This window comes from Tupaia chinensis, unplaced genomic scaffold (genome assembly GCF_000334495.1).
Source record: "Tupaia chinensis unplaced genomic scaffold, TupChi_1.0 Scaffold000199_1, whole genome shotgun sequence".
NCBI classification, from domain to species: domain Eukaryota; kingdom Metazoa; phylum Chordata; class Mammalia; order Scandentia; family Tupaiidae; genus Tupaia; species Tupaia belangeri.
Genome location: NW_006159674.1, coordinates 5320196 through 5339478, shown reverse-complemented (window position 1 = coordinate 5339478; position 19283 = coordinate 5320196). Strand labels below are relative to the sequence as shown.

The 19283-nt window shown below is 36.3% G+C and overlaps 1 protein-coding gene across 1 annotated transcript in view; it reads left to right on the top strand.

The window, feature by feature from the left end:
• RTKN2 (rhotekin 2) overlaps positions 1-19283 on the top strand; it is an 81163-nt gene that overhangs the window by 16578 nt on the left and 45302 nt on the right. Inside the window, exons 3-6 of the mRNA XM_006147079.3 lie at positions 4272-4330; positions 9085-9138; positions 10918-11035; positions 13955-14152. Coding sequence (XP_006147141.1) covers positions 4272-4330; positions 9085-9138; positions 10918-11035; positions 13955-14152 — 429 coding nt within the window. The remainder of the gene's footprint in view (positions 1-4271; positions 4331-9084; positions 9139-10917; positions 11036-13954; positions 14153-19283) is intronic.

The window sequence follows — 19283 nt, the reverse complement described above, 5'->3', positions numbered from 1 at the left end:
AGCACCCTAAATAACAGTTTGGGGAGTTATTTGAATTGAATATAATTCAAGCGTCAGAAAATTGAGGCTGAATTACTTTAGTTCTCTTATTTTTTAAAAAGACAGGTTTAATTATTCTCTATGATTATATGGTTAGTTGGATTTGTATTATAGTTTGGCAATATTTGTATATAATAAGTTTGCTGACTGGTCCTGGAAATACCTATACAAATAATTTATAATTGCCAGGAAGTAAGCTGTTCTCTGCCAGGTTGTTGGATACTGTAGAGGGGGAATTTTATTTTTTTTATTTTTTTTATTTTTTGGTAAATATTCAGCTGGTTTGCTTTGGTGGTTGTAGTATTTTGGAATTTCATTTGCCTGCCAAAGTCTCAGATTTAATCCAATTTAATAACACCTAATGGATTGCAACCGTAGTGTAATCTATGACTTATTCGATAGTGTTTAAGTTACATACCATATTAGTGCTTCCTTGTATTTTTTCATTGAAATAAGTATTATAAGAATTTATATTATGTATTTCTCATAGAGAAGATATTTTTAGAAATGTTACTTACAAATGCCAACAATATGTGTTTATATTATATTTTGTGTGCTGTGTGGTTGGGGTGTGTGTGTGTATGTGTGTGTGTGTGTGTATATATATATATATACATATATATATATATATTTTTTTTTTACATATATATATTTATTTTTCTTCTTTTTTTGTCAGTCACATATCCACTTTTTCTGTCCTGTCAGGATTTGTGGCATACATGCCAAGGAGCACAGGACCAGGCCAGGATTTGAACTGCAGTTGGCCACGTGGGACCTGGCATTTCTATGAACAGCACTTATCTGCTGCACTATGGGGCTGGGCCTGTATTTCTTCTGTCAATTTGAAGAAACTGAGTTTGCAGTTAATTTCTAGTGGTCCTTGTAAGTACGTTATTTTACCAAAATACATACTAGACTATTCTGTTTAACTTTTCACTCTAGATGAAATAATAAGAAAGATAATGTCTGATACGACAAACTAAACTAAGATAAAGTGTTGAATTGAACTGTTTTTTTAAATTTGATTCAATGAAAGATTATTTTGAAATAATCAGTGACCACTTGTATTTTTTTTTTTTTTTTGGAGAGGTTTTTGCTACAGGGTGCATGTGCTCGCCAGACAGACAGAGAGAGACAGAGAGAAAGCAAGCGAAATCACCCCCCAGGGGGGAATGGTCACGCCGCAATCCCTTCTCCTCCATTCTCCTCTCGGGATCTTGGGCACACACACACACGTGCCCGGCATGAGTTTTAAGCCACCGGGTCCGGGACGCGAACCGCGGTCGACTACATGGGAATCCAGCGACATAGCCATTACGCTAACTGCTGGTTCCTTACTTGTATTTTTCATGAAGTGAATTCTGTAGTTAAAGACCAGGTGTGACCATAGAGTAATAAGATAGCCTTATGAGAACATATGGTTTTAAATCTAGTACATAATTTTAGTCAAATCTAGTAATGCATGATATAAATTCCATATAGGGCTGGCCCTGTAAGACAGTGGTTAAGTGCCATGCAAAGAGAGCCAGGTCCCACATGGTCCAAAATGGCTTGGATCCATACCCAGTGGCTTGTAAAGTACACTGGGCACATGTACAGTCCTGGATGCTGAAGGAATGGAGGGAAAAAGGATTGAGGCATGGCCTGGACCTGTTGGGGGAAGTTTTTTCTCTCTCTCATGTGTATGCACATGCCTTCTGGCAAAAGAGGCCTAAAGTTATATAAATACTCTATTAATGTCATGTATAAACATACCAACTTAAGTATGTCAGTAAATTATTTTGAAATATACTTCAACTGTAATATTTTAACTTTTAATCCGATAGTAAGGGGGTAAAAAAGTAACATGATGTATTTTGTTTTCAAATGTGGACTCTTAATGAATATATAAGCAGTCTTCGCTTTTTAATTTTTTTTTTTAATTGCCAGAATATACACACACTTGCCAGAAAGAAAGAGAGAAAGCACCTTCCAGTGGAGTGTGGTCATGCCACAATTTTTTTTCTTCTACTTCTCTGTCCTGTCTAGATTTTGGGCATGTACACACGTGCAGTTATGGGTTTTTTTTAAGACCGACAGGGCTGAGATTTGATCTGCAGTGAGCCATGTGGGATCTGACTCCACAAGCATAGCACCTAACCTACCCTATGGAGCCAGCCCTAGGAAGTTCTTCATTTTTCCCTAAGTTTTTGCCATGGGGTTTGTGCGCTTGCCAGAAAGAGACAGAATTAGAGTCAGTGAGAGGGAAAGTGAGAAATCACCCTACCAAGGGGATGACCATGTCATTTTCGTCTCAGGATTTTGGGCATGCACACTTAGAGACCTCGTGTGATTTTTAAGCCCCCAGGGCCAGGACTTGAACTGTGGTCACCCATGTAGGAGTCCAGCCCACTAACGATCACACCACCTGCATGCCCCTTGGCAGTCTTTTAAATAAACATACTGAACACAATGAGTTGGTGTCATCCTCTTCTGAAAATTAAATAACTTACCACTTCAAACTGCCGCCCAATCTTTCTCAAGGAGCCCTCTTAAAATCAAACAATACTCAAATGGAAAGTTTTCATCTTATCACATATTTGAAGTACCTAATTAAATTAGCCACTAGTTAATTAGCTAACCAAATTAAATGGGGACAAAAAATATAAAGAAGAATACTCTTAGAAATATTGCTGTAGAAATGGGTTGCTAATTGCTAAATAGAGACTGTTAGGAAATAGGATGTGGTGGAAATAGTTAAGGATGGGATTGTATTGGTCTAGTAGGAGAATACCTATTTTAAAAATTAAAAAAAATATTTTTGCCGGAGGGTACAGGCAACTTGCCGGACAGAGACAGACAGGGAAAGTGAGAAAAACACCACATGGGACTTAGTCATGCTGCAGTCCCTTCTCCATTTCTCCGCTCTTTCTGGATTTTGGAAACACGCACACATGCCTAGAGTGTTTTTCAAGCCACCAGATCCAGGATTCAAACTGCGCAGTCGGCCATGTGGTCTCCAGCCACCTTAGGCACCATATCACCAGCTGGCCTGAAAACTTTTTTAAACTTGCTATAGGGCATGTGTGCTTATGGAGAGAGGAAGAGGGAGAGAAGGAAAGAGAGAAATCACCCCTGGGGGTGAGGGGGTAACCAGACTGCATCCCTTCTCCTTCATTTGTTTTTTGTTTTGTTTTGTTTTGTTTTGTTTTGTTTTGTTTTGGATTTTAGGCACCACACATGTGCCTGGAGTGTTTTCAAGCTGCCAGGTGTGGAACTCAGCCATGCAGTTGGCCATGTGGGATCGGGTTGCCACCCGCTGGCCCCTTGAAAGCATTTTGTATGGTGTTAGTATATTCTAGAATCAGATTTGGAAGTGTTTTATATCCCCAGAATTTCCTTTGAGACGTTTTTCTATTGTCATGCTGTTTTTCTCTCCACGGTTTGCTTTCTACAGAGCCACTCCCTTCCTTTCTCACCTTAGTTTGTCTGTTTTAGTATATATTTAGTTGTTGGAAATTTTTAGAAAATAAAATATATTAACTGCTTATAAGTACATAACAATAATATTTTGGTGGTTTGTTAGATTCTGTAAGTATAAGATACTCCCCTGGACAGAAGTTGCATGACTGGGAAGTTCACTAACTTTCCTAGGCCACTCTAGTAAGGGAGAAATGTAATTTATGAAATAGTGTTACGAGGTTTTAGAGTTCTGGAGACCTGGACAAATACTGTCCATCCTGTTTATAAATACAAGGGATCACAAACGTCAGTTATTGTAGAGTCACTAGTATGCAATCTTGAAGGAATATAGTATTTATGTGAAAAATAGAAAATGATTTTATACATTTCTCTTAAAACTAGCTAGTTGTTGACTAAACATCTTTTTTAAATTTTTTATTATCATCATAATCTTCTTTATATTACATTGGATTACATATAACTTTACAGTGTATTACATTGTTTTTTCAAAAGGGAATGCCATGCATGTCAGTCAGTACAGAGACATTAATCTCCCCGCTTCAACATTCAATATCTTTTCTATGTTTTGACTAAACATCTTAAAGTTATGTTCAAGTAGTTTACATTAACTGGATGTCATTGTTATTCATAATCACTTGTTTGTTTTTAATATTTAGGCTATTGTAAAATACAACTGTTAGATTGTACAATACAGTTATACAATACAGTTGTTAAAACAATTGCTTGCTAGAAAAGATAATTGCTTCATAAGGTGTTTCTTCTTTTGACAGTGACGTGAATTTTGAAAGTAAAGGACGAACGGCGTGTAAAGGGAAGATCGCCATATCAGGTGTGCTATAGATGGGTTATTTTATATGGCAGAATAAAGTCCATAAAGTCACTAGAATTGGGTTTCGTTTTATTCCTTTCTTTATTCTCTTCACTTTCTCTCTCTCTCTCTCTCTCTCTTTTTAGTTGTCACAGGGCATGTGCACTCTCCAGAAAGACAGAGAAGAAAAGCACTTCCTCCCCGCACCAAAGGGGGCGATCTTGCCACAGTCTCTTTACTTCATCCCATTGGCCATTTGAGCTGGCATGCATGTGTGCCCAGCGTGTTGTAAAATGACTGGGGCCAGGTTTTGAACCGCAGGAACAGTGTGAGATCTGGCTCCCTTAACCCCAGGCTGTGGTGCCATCTCCATTTTATTTTTCATATGCCTATCAGAATGCGTGTCCTAACACTGTCTCCATCCTTATGTCTGCATTTATGAAGAACTGGATGTTTGAGGAACTCATCTCATACATTACATGTATTATAGAGTTTTTCTCCTTAGCCTTGTGTAGCAGGGAGAATAAATGTTCTTGTTTTTTACAGACTCAGGGGTGAAGTGACTTGCTGCAAGTGACTCAGAGGGGAAGCAAACCCATCTTTTGTCTCTGATCTGTTTCTGCTCAGAAGTCTTTATAATATTTGTTTAGACTAGAAGTTCATGAGGATTGGCTCCATATTCATTTTGTTCATTGCTTTATACCCAGAAGCTGTTAATAACCTGGTGCTTGGTGCATAGTAATTGCTCAGTGAAGATGTATTGGATGGACGACTTGCCTATAGGATAAAGACCAAACTTTTTCCCCAGTTCTCTGTTCTCACCCAGTTCTTTTTCTAGCCATACCTTCCATCACTCCTCCTGTATGTAAGCTCCCTTCTGCAGTAGGGAGACATTTCTCTCGTCCTGTCAGCACACCCTGTGCTTCTGACAAACCCAGTTAGTTAGTGAAGTAACTATATTTTCTTCAAGATGCGTGTGCTTCTCTATAAAACCTTCCCTGTTATCATTCCAGCTAGAAATATGTTCTTTCTCTGAATTCATAATGAAGTTAGGAGACCTTGTACCACTAGATGGCACTTATGCTGTGTGGTCTCAGTTTCTCCAAAGCATTGAGAAAGCTAAAGACAATGGCTTGGAGATGCCATAGACTGAAGTGAATTCATGGCTGACTGTGTACACTACTTAGATAATACATTTTTACAAATATTTCAACCGCTAGAAACAACTGTATGTACCTTCATTGGTCCTTAAATAACAGCTATATTATTACACTGGTGAAAGCCTTCTATTGGGGGTTTCATTGCATTTCAGACCCTGTCACCCAAGGAACTATTTTCAGAAATGTCTTTATGGATAATCAAAACGTACCATACTAGAAGGATAGACCTGAGTTTTACACGGGACATAATTGGCCAGAATCAAACAAACTGCCCTCAGCTAAGCAAAAAATTCTCCAGAAAAGGAACTGAACTATATAAAAGTGCTGTTGCTCGTTTTATAGTTATTTATATTCATGTTTTCATCTTTCAAATTATGAGACTGAAATAAAGAATGTTTTATACCTTCTTGCATGCTTTTGCTGCCAAACATAGTACTTTTCCGTAGTAGTTATTCACTGCTGACGTTTAATACATTTTAACGGGAATGTATAAACTATTATAGATCTTCAAGAGAGATTTTCTAAAAATACTTAAACGTAATCTTCCATTTCTTCTAATATACTGCCACTCAGTATACCAGAGAGATATATTAAATGACTATTGAGGACTCAAGTGCTGTAATAGAGTCAATATCTGTTGTCATTTTACAATAGTTTATTGACGATAGCAATTGATGGTATTAGAATCAACTTTACATTTAGAAGGGGCTTAACTTAAAACACTTAAAGTAAAAGAAACTTTTTATTTTTCTGACCACGGATACTCCATGTAAAAATTAAACTTGTTTCTGTATGTGTTCCTTCTTTCCAAAAGGTCATTTTAAATTAAATTAAGGAACTGAAACTTTTCAGAAGATGGGATATGTACATAATTTCTTCTCATCCTTGCCTAGACTTAATTGTATCTTGCTTGTATACGTATTATAAAAAGCAAAAAGTTAATTCACTTTTATGATTCTATTTTATTTTGACACTAGGATTAACACGTGACTTCTTTTGGCCAAAATGAGTGTTTACAACAGCCTCATGATGTTTCTGAGATAACATTGATAGCCAGAAGATAGCTGCATTTTCCATTTCCATCCTCATGACTCAGTGGCCAGATATTTATAAAAGTAAGATGAGTTACTAAGGTTTACCTTGATTATTTCTGCTGAACACTAAATAACTACACTGTAGTCATGGCCACAGCCTATTTGCTGACTACTCACTCAACAATTGAAACAGGTACAGTTCACCGTGTGACTCAATTCTCTTAAAAATTATATAAAGACTTCCAGGACCTGAGAGCATTGCATTCGCTACCCTATTATGGCTCTCAGTTTGCCATTAAAATGCCAATGATGATACAAATAAAGACAAAGGTAAGAGTACTCTAAATTAAAACTGAGGAAGCCATTTGCAAGAGCCTGGAAGGAACTTCTTTCATTTGAAGTTGAATTTAAGAACAATTGCAAAGTTACACATTTTTTATTTTTTTATTTTTTTATTTTTTTATTTTTTGCTGTCTGAACGGTTCATGTCCACCTGGGAAATAGACAAGAGCTCTTCAGCTCCTCTCTTAGGAGCAGACATAGCTAGGCATGGGAAGGGGCAGCACTGGACCCACAGGCTCGGTGTACAACGGACGAAATCAGGGTCCATCTTCCTCCCCTGATCGTGTAAATAGTAAATGCTGCCCTAACAGAGTGAGAACAGCTGTGAACAAGAACTGTTGTGAAATGAAATGAGTCAGCAACTGTGGTCAAGCAAGAAGAAGCAGGCTCTTGAGAGGACAGAGCCAAGTTATAATTATAAAGCAATAGAGATATGTTCACTAAAATAAAGAACAAAGTAACAATGTTTATTATGTCAGTATAAGTTAACATTATTGTAGAAACTTTAGTTAAAATAATAAGAATAAAAGATGAAACTATTGAATGGGAATAGACAAACTAAGTATTATTTGTAGGCAATAGATCACAAATCTGTAATACTTAAGAGAATTTACCGAAACCATACTTGAATTAAAAAGGATTCAATGAAAGTGGCTAGATTTCAGGATAAATACACATAAAATGATACAGTCAGCCTTCATATCAGCAGGTTCTATGCCCACAGATTCAATAAATTGCAGATTGAAGGTATTGAATAAAATAAAAACACAATAAAAATAGTAGAGATAAAACATATAGTATAAATAAGTGACACAGCATTTATGTTATACTAGGTATTATAAGTAATCAAGAGGTGATTTAACCTGTACAGGAGGATCCCATAGGTTATATGCAAGTACTGTGCAATTTTACATTAGGGAGTGGAGCAACCCAAACTTTGGTATCTACAGGGGTCCTGGAACAAACTTCCTGTAGATACTGTGGGACAACTGTAGTTACTCTCAAAACCAGCAATAACTAGTTAGAAAATTTACTAGCAAAAAAAGTTACTTTTTACTATAGAAACACAAAAGAACAAAATCGTTAAATACCCCAAAATAACTTTCTTAAAAGTATTGGAGTAAATAGATCATGCTACTCTATGTTAAGACAGAGTATTATAAAGTTACCAGTTTGCAAAGTAGTTTTGATAATAGAATACTGATAAAACATTTGGGAGAGAAAAGTATTGTATGAGATATTCTTAACCCAAAGTGGGGAGATTTTGACAAATAGTACTAATGTTCATATAAAGAAATTAGCAAGTGATGACAAGATGTTTTCAAAAGGAAATATTTCTAACAGGCATAAAAGTATATTATGAAGGTATAATAGTTATAATAGTACAATGTTGGTAGTAGGATAGTAATTGATACATGATTCAGTCAGAGCCTTAAAACATTCATCCAAGAACAGACATTTGGCATATAAGATGAATAAAGATGGCATCATAAGTTAGTGAGGAAGAGAAAGATGTACCTGGAGCTAGAACCATTATTTTTATAAGAATACTTATAGGCTCAAATCATTTACTAAAAAATTTTGCATAAGCACTTTTAGAAGTACAAGCTATAGGGGCCAGCAGATGGCATGGTGGTTGAAGTGCTGGACTCCCAAATGGCCGACCATGGTTCGAGTCCTGCACCTGGCAGCTTGCTTTCTCACTTTCCCTCTCTTTTTCTTTCTCTCTTCTACCTCTGGTGAGCACATGTGCCTTACAGCAACTTTAAAAAATAGTACATACATACATACATAAATCTTTAAAAGACAAGTACAAACAACAGGGCCAACCAGTGGTACAGTGGTTATAGTGGCTGAGTCCCACATGGCTGATTGTATAGTTCAAGTCGCAGACCCTATGGCTTGAAAAACACAGCAGGCATGTGTGCGTGCACGTACCAAGTCTCAAGAGGGCATGGAGGAGAAGGGATAGTGGCATGGCCATTCCCAGTGTGGGTAGGGTAATTTCTCACTTACCTCTCTTCTCTCTTTCTCTGCTCCGTAAAGCAAAAATTAAAAAAAATGAAAAAAAAAAGTACAAATCATAAACAGTATCTAGAAAACTTGCTGTTAAAAACATTTTATTTTGGCTTTATCAGTCAGAATCTGTTTTGGAAGTCAGAAGTTCATGTCACTGTAAGAAATAAAACATGAAAATTTCCACTTGTTATTTCTTTTCACTTTTCTTCCTCCTTTATAGATATTCGAATACCACTAATGTGGAAAGACTCAGATCACTTCAGCAATAAAGAACGTATGTATGCTTTTAATTTGTAATTGAAATACTTTCTTTAGTATATAGTAAATTGTGATTATCATAGGGAAAAAAACTGCATCTTCAATTAAATAAATTGATGTCATTTAACAGGGCAAACAATCTCGTTAAAATATTGGGTTCTGATTTTTTTAAATATACGTTGCAATTGCTTCACGCTATAATAATTTAGATAATGTTTATCTGTGTACTTTTATTTGTTGATAAGAACCTATGTAAGGGCAGTGGGTAAAAGGTTCAGGGTAAAGAGCCAGGAAGGGAACTATGAAACAAAAGAAAATGTTTAAGGGGTAAATGTAAAGGACGACATTTCTTGTTTGACCAGAATCTGGGAGATCTTTTCTGCCTCATTTTGTTACTTCAGCTTATTTAACAAGATGTTACTAAGTAAAAATTTTTTAGCTCGATCTGACATATTTTGCCTTATAATGTTATGGTTTTATATAATCTTCAAAAATCCATGTATTGCTTAAGGTCATGGATATTAACCTTAAATGATTCTAACTGTTAGAGGCAAAGCAGAAAAGATATGATAATCCCTTATCTCCCTTGTCTATTGTGCCAGCTTTGTTTTTCATACTTTAAAAACAGAATCGCATTGGACATAATTAGTTTTATATGAAGAATTTAAAATCAGGTTAGTGTTTGTTATTCAATTAAGAAATGTAATTTACTTTACAAAGGAATATATGCAGGAATTAAGTAAATCTTTCTGATTACTTTAAGAATAAGTTCTTTTGAAGAGCACATTTTCTCAATAATGAGGATTTTTAGCCCTTTAATCGCCCAATACTTTTTAAAAATCACCAAATTAAGAGGAACAGCAGCTATTTTTTTTTTTTTTTTCTGTTCCCATGTCTGTTTTTTACTGTTTTTTTTGTGGTTTCCTCCCTTGGTGTTAGTTTGGTGGAAAATGTTTTGCTGTTGTTAATGTGCCTACGCTTAACCTCTTCTAATAAAAACATCTTTTTCTTAAATAGACCTGGGAACCAAAATGTCAGAGTTAATGCACATACACGTCCTATTATCTCTGTCATATAGATACATATATATATATGTATATTATATATATAGATACATATCTATATATATAATATGTATCTATATATATAATATCCATACATGTATGTACATACTCTTATATAATAAAGTTGCTACTAATTAAAGGTCAAGAATTGTCTATGAATAAAATCTATGATTTTGGTAGTTTCTTTAGGCTGCTCAGAGGCTGCTATATTTAACTTTATTTTTTTGATACTCCATAGTTTAAGGGTGTTCTCACTGAGTAAGGTATTACAACAATATATACTGGTAGAATAGTCACTATAAAACATTAAGAGTTGTGGGAACCAGCAGTTAGCGTAATGGCTATGTTGCTGGACTCCCACGTAGTCAACCGCGGTTCGTGTCCCGGACCCGGTGGCTTAAAACTCACGCCGGGCGCGTGTGCGTGTGTGCCCAAGATCCCGAGAGGAGAATGGAGGAGAAGGGATTGCGGCGTGACCATCCCCCCTGGGGGGTGATTTCTCGCTTTCTGTCTCTATGTCTCTCTCTGTCTGTCTGGCGAGCGCACGCGCCCTACAGTGAAAATCTCTCAAAAAAAAAAAAAAAAAAACATTAAGAGTTGTAATGCACACATAGTATATGAAAATAGGATCTATTAAGTAAGCTGATGCTTTTTATTTTCAAGTAGATTTTAATATGCAGGCATGTTTTATCACATGGATTGTTGCTTAAAACTGTTGTTTTCTTTTTTAGAATCACAGCGCTATGCCATTTTTTGTTTATTCAAAATGGGAGCTAAAGTTTTTGACACAGACATGGTGATTGTGGATAAAACAGTCACAGATATATGTTTTGAAAATGTAACGATCTTGTAAGTATTTTTAAAATCTTCAGAGAATGAAAATCTAAAATTCTTTTTTTTTAAGGATGGCCTAACCATTGAGTCTCGATTTTTTTTTTTAAGTGTTAAGATCTTTGAATGTTTTATGTCATTTGGAAAATTGGTTTATTCAAAGAAGCCTATTCTACATTCACCATTTTCTGATGTAAAATAAATGGAAATCTTATAATTAATACTAATAGTACATATTTGAGTTACTGGACATGAGACATTTTAGAATTTTTATAAATATTTATAGTTCCATTATTACTTAAGCTATCTACCATACAATTTCATCTAACATTATTTGATATAGAGTAAATTTGAGCATAAAACAGGTTCTTCTATCTCATAGACAATTCAGTTACAGAAATACTAAAATAGTGTAACAGCTTTATTTATAAGGTAGTCCTGAAGTATAAACCATAGGAAAAGCACTTTGGTAAAATTTCGGGGTGTGCTTTTTCTTATGGTGCACTTCTTTCATGTACTCCAAAACAATAAAAAAAAAAATGGGTGATCTTCAGAACTGTTTTTATTGCCCCTACTCTTTTACAGGCTCATTTTATTGTGGTCATAATACCGAACCAGAAAGAGCTCCTCGGGTAGCCATAGAAATAATTTTTAACTAACCTAAGTTTTTCCTTGCCTCTTCTAAAAGTTCTGTTGGCCTAAATCAGTGTGGAATTTGTATTTCTTTCAGGCTTTCAAAGACATTATCTTCATGTCTGAATGGTAATAGCATTATACTATTAAGAGAAAATGAATTCACATGATTTTTTTGCCATTTTCAAGAGTGGAGCTGTATAGTTGAGATTTCAGAGAACTAGTTTTGTCACTCACATAACATTAAAAAAAAACTACTGCAAACCATTTTTTGTGGCTTCTGGTCCAGTGTCCCATAGTGATTGTATAACACAGAAAAATAAAATGCATTGTTCCGGGTTATTAGCAATAATGAAGGCCTTCTTACAAGCTCTATTGAACCAATGGGATTTATTTAGGGTGCAAAAAGAAAAAAAAATACCAAATGCTTAGGTAGTTAAGGCTGAAAAAATAATCTTTCCTTGGTTATCTGAATGCACTTATTTCCATTATCAACCATTGCTACTGATTTTTTTCTACCAAAATTATCCTGTTAATAGACTCTTTTCTTCACCTCATTTTACTATTGTTTGTTTTTACCACAAAGACAAAACTCAGACTAACTTCAGGGAAAGAACAATGTAAGTTACTTGGGAAGACAAAACATGATTTATAATTTTCTTACAATTCTGTAAATATTTTAAATTGTCCTAAAAATAACTGCTAACAAATGTTCTTAATGTTTAAAAAATGTGCTTTTTGTTATGATGATTGTTTTTAATAAGTATGCAATATTTATGAATCTCTGGTTTTCCTCTAAATATTGACATTTGTTAGTCATTACCAGGAATACTGTATGTTTAAAAGTTGCCAAATAATAAACTATAAAAATATCTGGAAGTTATTCCTTGGATTCATCCATGTTATAGATTATTCATTTAAATATTAAAAAGCCTATACTGCAGTTTTAAAATTTCCCAAGGTGATAGATCTTCCATCTGTAGGCAACAACTGCTACTAATGGACTTATTTTACAATCATTAAGTGTTGGATTGCCGGAAAAGTCAGGATATATTTTTTTCTTTGTTTTTCTAGGCAAAAATGTATTGTGACTTTTCTGACCACCAATGTAATTGTATTGATAGTTATACCACCACAGTTTTTCTTTTTTTTGGAGAGGTTTTTGCTATAGGGCGCGTGCGCTTGCCAGACAGAGAGAGATAGAGAGACAGAAAGCGAGAAATCACCCCCCCAGGGGGGATGGCCACGCTGCAATCCCTTCTCCTCCATTCTCCTCTCGGGCTCTTGGGCACACATGCACACACGCCCGGCGGGAGTTTTAAGCCACCGGGTCCAGGACTCGAATCACAGTCGACTACGTGGGAATCCAGCGACATAGCCATTAGGCTAACTGCTGGTCCCACCACCACAGTTTTATATGCTAAAATTAGTTCCTTGTGTCTAGACAAGGGTAAAGCCAACATTGTTTTGTATATTCCCCCTGTATAACCAAGCAGTATAGGGCGCGTGCGCTTGCCAGACAGAGAGAGATAGAGAGACAGAAAGCGAGAAATCACCCCCCCAGGGGGGATGGCCACGCTGCAATCCCTTCTCCTCCATTCTCCTCTCGGGCTCTTGGGCACACATGCACACACGCCCGGCGGGAGTTTTAAGCCACCGGGTCCAGGACTCGAATCACAGTCGACTACGTGGGAATCCAGCGACATAGCCATTAGGCTAACTGCTGGTCCCACCACCACAGTTTTATATGCTAAAATTAGTTCCTTGTGTCTAGACAAGGGTAAAGCCAACATTGTTTTGTATATTCCCCCTGTATAACCAAGCAGTGGAATGTTGATTATGGTTAGCAGGTACATAAGGAGTGGAAGGGGTGCAGTGGTAAGTGCACTGTAAGTGATGCTTCATGAAGAAGAAATGAAAACTAGAGTTTCAACAGATTTTGTTTTGGAGGAATAGTCATTTCAGAAAATTATACATATAACATAAACACCTTAAAAATAGCAGTATTAAAGGAGTGGCAGAGAAATAGCACTGGCAACAAAATGACCAGAGCACTTTATTATTTTCTTTAAGTAATATGCCTATATTGGCTAAATAGAGTTAAGATTGTCCTAGTATGGTGTTTTATTAGTTTAGTTGGTGACTCTCTCAGGCCATTTAGATACTAAACAATCATGGGAGACTCTTTCTCATTAACATATATTAACATAAACCTATTTTAAATGTATGAAAACATCAAAGGATGTTATAATTTTATATTCTTTTGAGTTAAATTTCTAACGTTATGAATGCCCTTGTTTTTAGCAATGAAGCAGGGCCAGATTTTCAGATAAAGGTGGAAGTATATAGTTGTTGTACAGAAGAATCTTCCATCACTAACACACCAAAAAAGCTCGCTAAGAAACTTAAGACATCTATCAGTAAAGCTACAGGAAAGAAAATAAACTCAATACTTCAAGAAGACGATCACGAAATATGCTTGTTCTTCAGTTCTTCTGTTTCGTAAGTTTTCTAGTAAAATATAATGATGACATAATATGATTTTGTGATTATATGTGGAGTATATGTTTACATTTTAAATGAGAAAACATCCAGAATCAGAAACAAAGCTTGGTTGTCTGAAATGTACCCAGCTGAGGTGTCCCTTAGTATCTTCATTTGAAGGTAGGACCTCAGGTGACAGAGAGTTTTTAGTGATTTGGAATCCCGGTATCCACCAAAAAGGGGGAATGCATTTCTTGAACAGGAATGTATGTCATTCCTGTGTATGTCAAAGCATTTGCTATATATATTCTACCAATTAGACGTCTATAGGTTTTTAATGCTTTGTTTTTATAGATTTTAATTGTCTAATACCGTCTACATACAGTCTATTTTCACATTGCCCCAATTCTGGAAAAGTCTTACTGATTTGTTTGTTCAAATCAGAATCCAAACAAGGTCTTCAGTATTAAATTTAAGTGAACCTTTTAACTTTGTTCTGACCTATTAGAATTTCAATCTGCTTTTTTTTTTTTTCTTGCCATTATTTATTGAGGGAACCAGGTCTTGTGGAATGTTCCATATTTTAGATCTAGGTGACCTTTGTGATTTTTTAAAATCTTTTTCTGGCCTTTGTGTTTCCTATAACCAGGTAGTTAGAGCTGGAGGACTGATTAGATTTAGGCTCTCTTTTAAGGCACTGATACTTCATTTTATTAGCGCTGCTTCCTATATCTCCCATTAAGAGTCCTTGTCTCACATTTAGTAATGTTTGAATCGATCAGTGAGTTCAGGTGTTCAGTTCTGATACATCTGCTAGAAAGTTTTCTTTCAACCCGTTACCTAATGGTTTTCTAGCATCCATTGTTGATCATTATTTCATTAAGAATTAAAATTAGGTGACTTTTTTTTTTGAGAGACTTTTGCTGTAGGGTGCACGTACTTGTCAGAGAGACAGAGAGGGACATAAAGTGAGAAATCCCCCCCCCCCCAGGGGGATGGCCACACCCAACACCCTTCTCCATTCTCCTCTTGGGATCTTGGGCACAACACTCATGTACCTGGCATGAGTTTTAAGCTGCTGGGTCGGGGACTTGAACTGCAGTTGACTAAGTGGGAGTCCAGGGACATAACCATCAAGCCATCTGCTGGTCTTATGGTGCCATGGTGACGTTCTAAATTTGTCCTGCATTTTTCTTCTAATCTGAAATTCTAGGGGAAAAAAAGAATTTTCTCTCATAAACTCCCTGGATACAACTGCCAGAAAATATGTACAAGTAGGAGTTTAAAATACTTCACTTCTTACTTCTTTTCTATTCTTTTCACAAGAGAATGCAGGAGGGTTGGAGGGAGTGATAAAGTAAGAGGTACTTTTTTTTTTTTTTTTTGGAGAGATTTTCACTATAGGGCACGTGCGCTCACCAGACAGACAGAGAGAGACATAGAGACAGAAAGCGAGAAATCACCCCCAGGGGGGGTGGTCACACCGCAATCCCTTCTCCTTTATTCTCCTCTTGGTATCTTGGGCACGCACGCACACGCGCCCGGCGTGAGTTTTAAGCCACCTGGTCCGGGACGCAAACCGCAGTCAACTATGTGGGAGTCCAACAACATAACCATTACGCTAACTGCTGGTTCCCAAAGTAAGAGGTACTTTTGACAGGGTCTCTCCTATCCTCCTGCCTAAGCCTCTAAGGGTCAGTGACATGTGCCATGCTGCCACACCTCGCTTGTTTACATTGAGCTGGGAACTGCATGAGATAGATCCTCCAGTGTACCCTTGAGCACCACAGTGGTGCCTTTCTGCTCATGCCATCATGGCTGGGCAACTTTATTCTTTATTATTTTTTTAAAAAGTTTTTTCCTTTTTATTTTATTTTATTATTTTTTTTTTTTGAGAAAGGGAGAGACAGGTACTCTGGACAGGGTCTTGCTGTACTCTAATCTACTTCTCCCCCTACTACCTACCCTTTAGCCATTCAGGACTGTGGACGCAATCGACATTTGTAGGTCAACCCTGGTTTCCAATCCTGGGCCTCCCATGTGACTCCAGTGTCATTCAGTGGCACCCTATACTCACACCATCATGGCTCAGCCTGACTTTATTCTTATATTTACCAAATTTTAGAATAATAATCTAATATCCTAGCAAACATGCTGTTTTATTTGAATTTTTATGTATTTGTGTTTCAGTCTATTGTAGTTATTATCTTTTTGCCCAAATTGTTCCAACTTTGATCAGTGCCAGACATTTAAGGTAACTCCTGCATCCTTTTGACACAGCCTAATCTTAGCTTCTCTGCTTTCTGACACAATAAGCTGTTCCTGATCATCTTGTATCTTCCTGCTCAGACTTGTAATCGCCCTTTCTCTAAGGAGTCCTGGTTTCTTGCAGATATCGTCTTTAAACATTGTATTTGTTTCTTCACAAATAGTTTTATGTTTATGTTTCTTTGAGAAAGTGTTGATCAGACTGCATTCCTTGAATTTTTTCTTTTTTTTTTTTTTTTTGCGTGTTTAGTAGAGTCAGCTCTTTAGCCTATCAATAATTTCACTGTAATTACAAAAAGCAGGGTATTTTAGATATAGATACTGGAAACATCAATCATCAAAATATAATTAGCTCTTCTCATGTAAGATATATTATATGTGAATTAGGCCTTGGCACTCTAGCATAGTGGCTTTCAATCTATTTTGATTAAGACTCATGCTAAGAAATACATTTACATCACTACTAAGTGCACAGCTACATAACCAGGTAGATTTCATGATACTTCATGATTTCAGTACTTTAACCCTTACTATTTATAGTGCAGTTATCAGGGCCTTTTTTTTTTGGAGAGGTTTTTGCCATAGGGCGCATGCGCTTGCCAGACAGACAGAGAGAGACAGAGAAACAGAAAGCGAGAAATCATCCCCCAGAGGGGATGGCCACACTGCAATCCCTTCTCCATTCTCCTCTCAGGATCTTGGGCACGCATGCACACGCGCCCAGCGTGAATTTTAAGGCACCGGGTCCGGGACTCGAACCGTGGTCGACTACATGGGAGTCCGGCGACATAGCCATTACTCTAACTGCTGGTCCCAGGGAATTTTAAAATTCTAATTGCTTTCAGTTTTTTTTTAAAGGCTGTTTATAAATCAAATTGATTTCATGATCCATGAATGAGCCCAAGTCAGTCTGAAAAACATTTATAGATGATATTTCTTTTCTTTTTTTTTCCCCAGTGTAAGTATTGTTTCAAATGGAGCAGGGTACTTTTAATTTTCTTCTTTTAGCTCTAAGACCGTCTTAAAAATTTTTCTACATTAAGATTATGTCAAGGATTTGCTGGAAGGTACTTTAGCTCAACCATAAGGCAGTGGAAATATTTCTTTTTGATGATTAAGTAATTCTATTTCCAGGTTGAAACATAGATTCTAGAATTGAAAGAGACTTTAGAGATAATCACCTACTTTGGTAGTTTAAAAATTTTTTAAGCAGCAAAGTTCTATATTTTAAAAAATAACAGAACCAGGAGTGTCTCTTATTCAAACTAAACTATACCAAAATGGGCAAATGTAAAACAGTATATATTTTCCTTAGTAGTGTAACATGTGGCCAAATATAGCTGTTCTTCCTGCAAGAATACAGTTTTTCATCTTACCATTTAAAGTACTCATTTGTTTTTCATGACATTTTTGGACTCCCTCTTCCAAAATTGTTACAATTGGCCTATTTGATAGAAAAAATGTAGCTGATTAAATTTTTGGGAACTCAGTATTAGGGTTGGCTAAAAGGAATGAGTGTAATGTTTTAGAAAGAAAATGTTATCCTGACAAGAATGTTTGAAAAGTGAGGTCATTGTTGGTTTTGGAAACACTGGTATTGTAATTAGTCATGGTTTAAAAATGAAGTAACTTGAAATATCATCATAAAGTATTGTTTGATCTGAAAGAAGACAGTGAACATTTTTGGTAATTTTTAGTATGCTCCCCGTTGTGATTCATTTACTCATTTTATTTGTGGACTTAGCTTACTGAAATTCCTTTGGCTGGATTTTCCCAGTGCCTCTAATAGCTGAATTAACTATTTTATGCTCCTTGATAACTATTTAACACATTATTCTTCACTGTACAAGTATACATTATTTTAAAAGATCATTTTGTGAAAACTGGTAAAATCAAAAAGTGATTATTTACTTGACAAAAAGATGTAATTTGTAAGAATCAGAAGAGCACTTGAATAAACTCCATCCACCAGACCTACCAGCCTGCCTGGATCTGTGTCCATATTTGCAATTTCCTTTCTTGCGAACCACCTTTGCCTCACTGAAGGCCAGTGTCCTGTGTCCCACCTCCTGTCTTCTCTGTTACACCAAATTAGGCTCCTCCTCATGTTTCCCCCTCTCTCCTCTATTATTAGTTTTTCTTCTACCCCACTATACCCACAGACATATAAACATGCTGCAGTGTTTCCTGTGTCATAGTTATCTTTTACAGAAAACAGTTGTTTTATATTCCTATTTCCACTTCCTCTAGGCCCATTCTCTCTTGGACCATTCCAGTGGACTTTCCATCATGTTACCTCCACCCTTCTCCACAGGCACTGCTCCTGTCGAGTTCAACAGTGATATTCGTTGTGTAATCAGTTATTAGTGTTCTTGAACTTTGCAGCATTAATGAAATTGATTGCTCTTCTTGAAATAACTTGCTTATCCTCTAGTATACCACTTGTTTTTTTCTTTTACATCAATGACTGTTCTTGCCTGTCTCCATTGTTCAGTGCTCTTCAACTTTATCTGAAATGATGAAGTTCTTGTGTCCCTGAATTTTGTCCTTAGACTTCAATGAGCTTTCTAGCTTTCATTAAATTTTATCTATATACTGGTAGCTCCCAAATTTATATCTCCAGTTCTCACTTCCCTCCTCACTCCCCACTTGTGTATCCAGTGCCTATCATTACTGTCTAGATAACCTAAACAATCTCAAACTTGCCCGAAATGAAATCACTTTCTGCATCTATTTTTTTCTCTGTCTGTCCCATTGCAGTTAATAACTGTACCACTTTTCTAGTTGCTCAGACCAAAAGCTTTGACAGTGTCTTTGACTCTTTCCTTTCTCTGACATCCCATGTTCATGCTGAATCAACTTTTTTTTTTTTTTTTTTTTA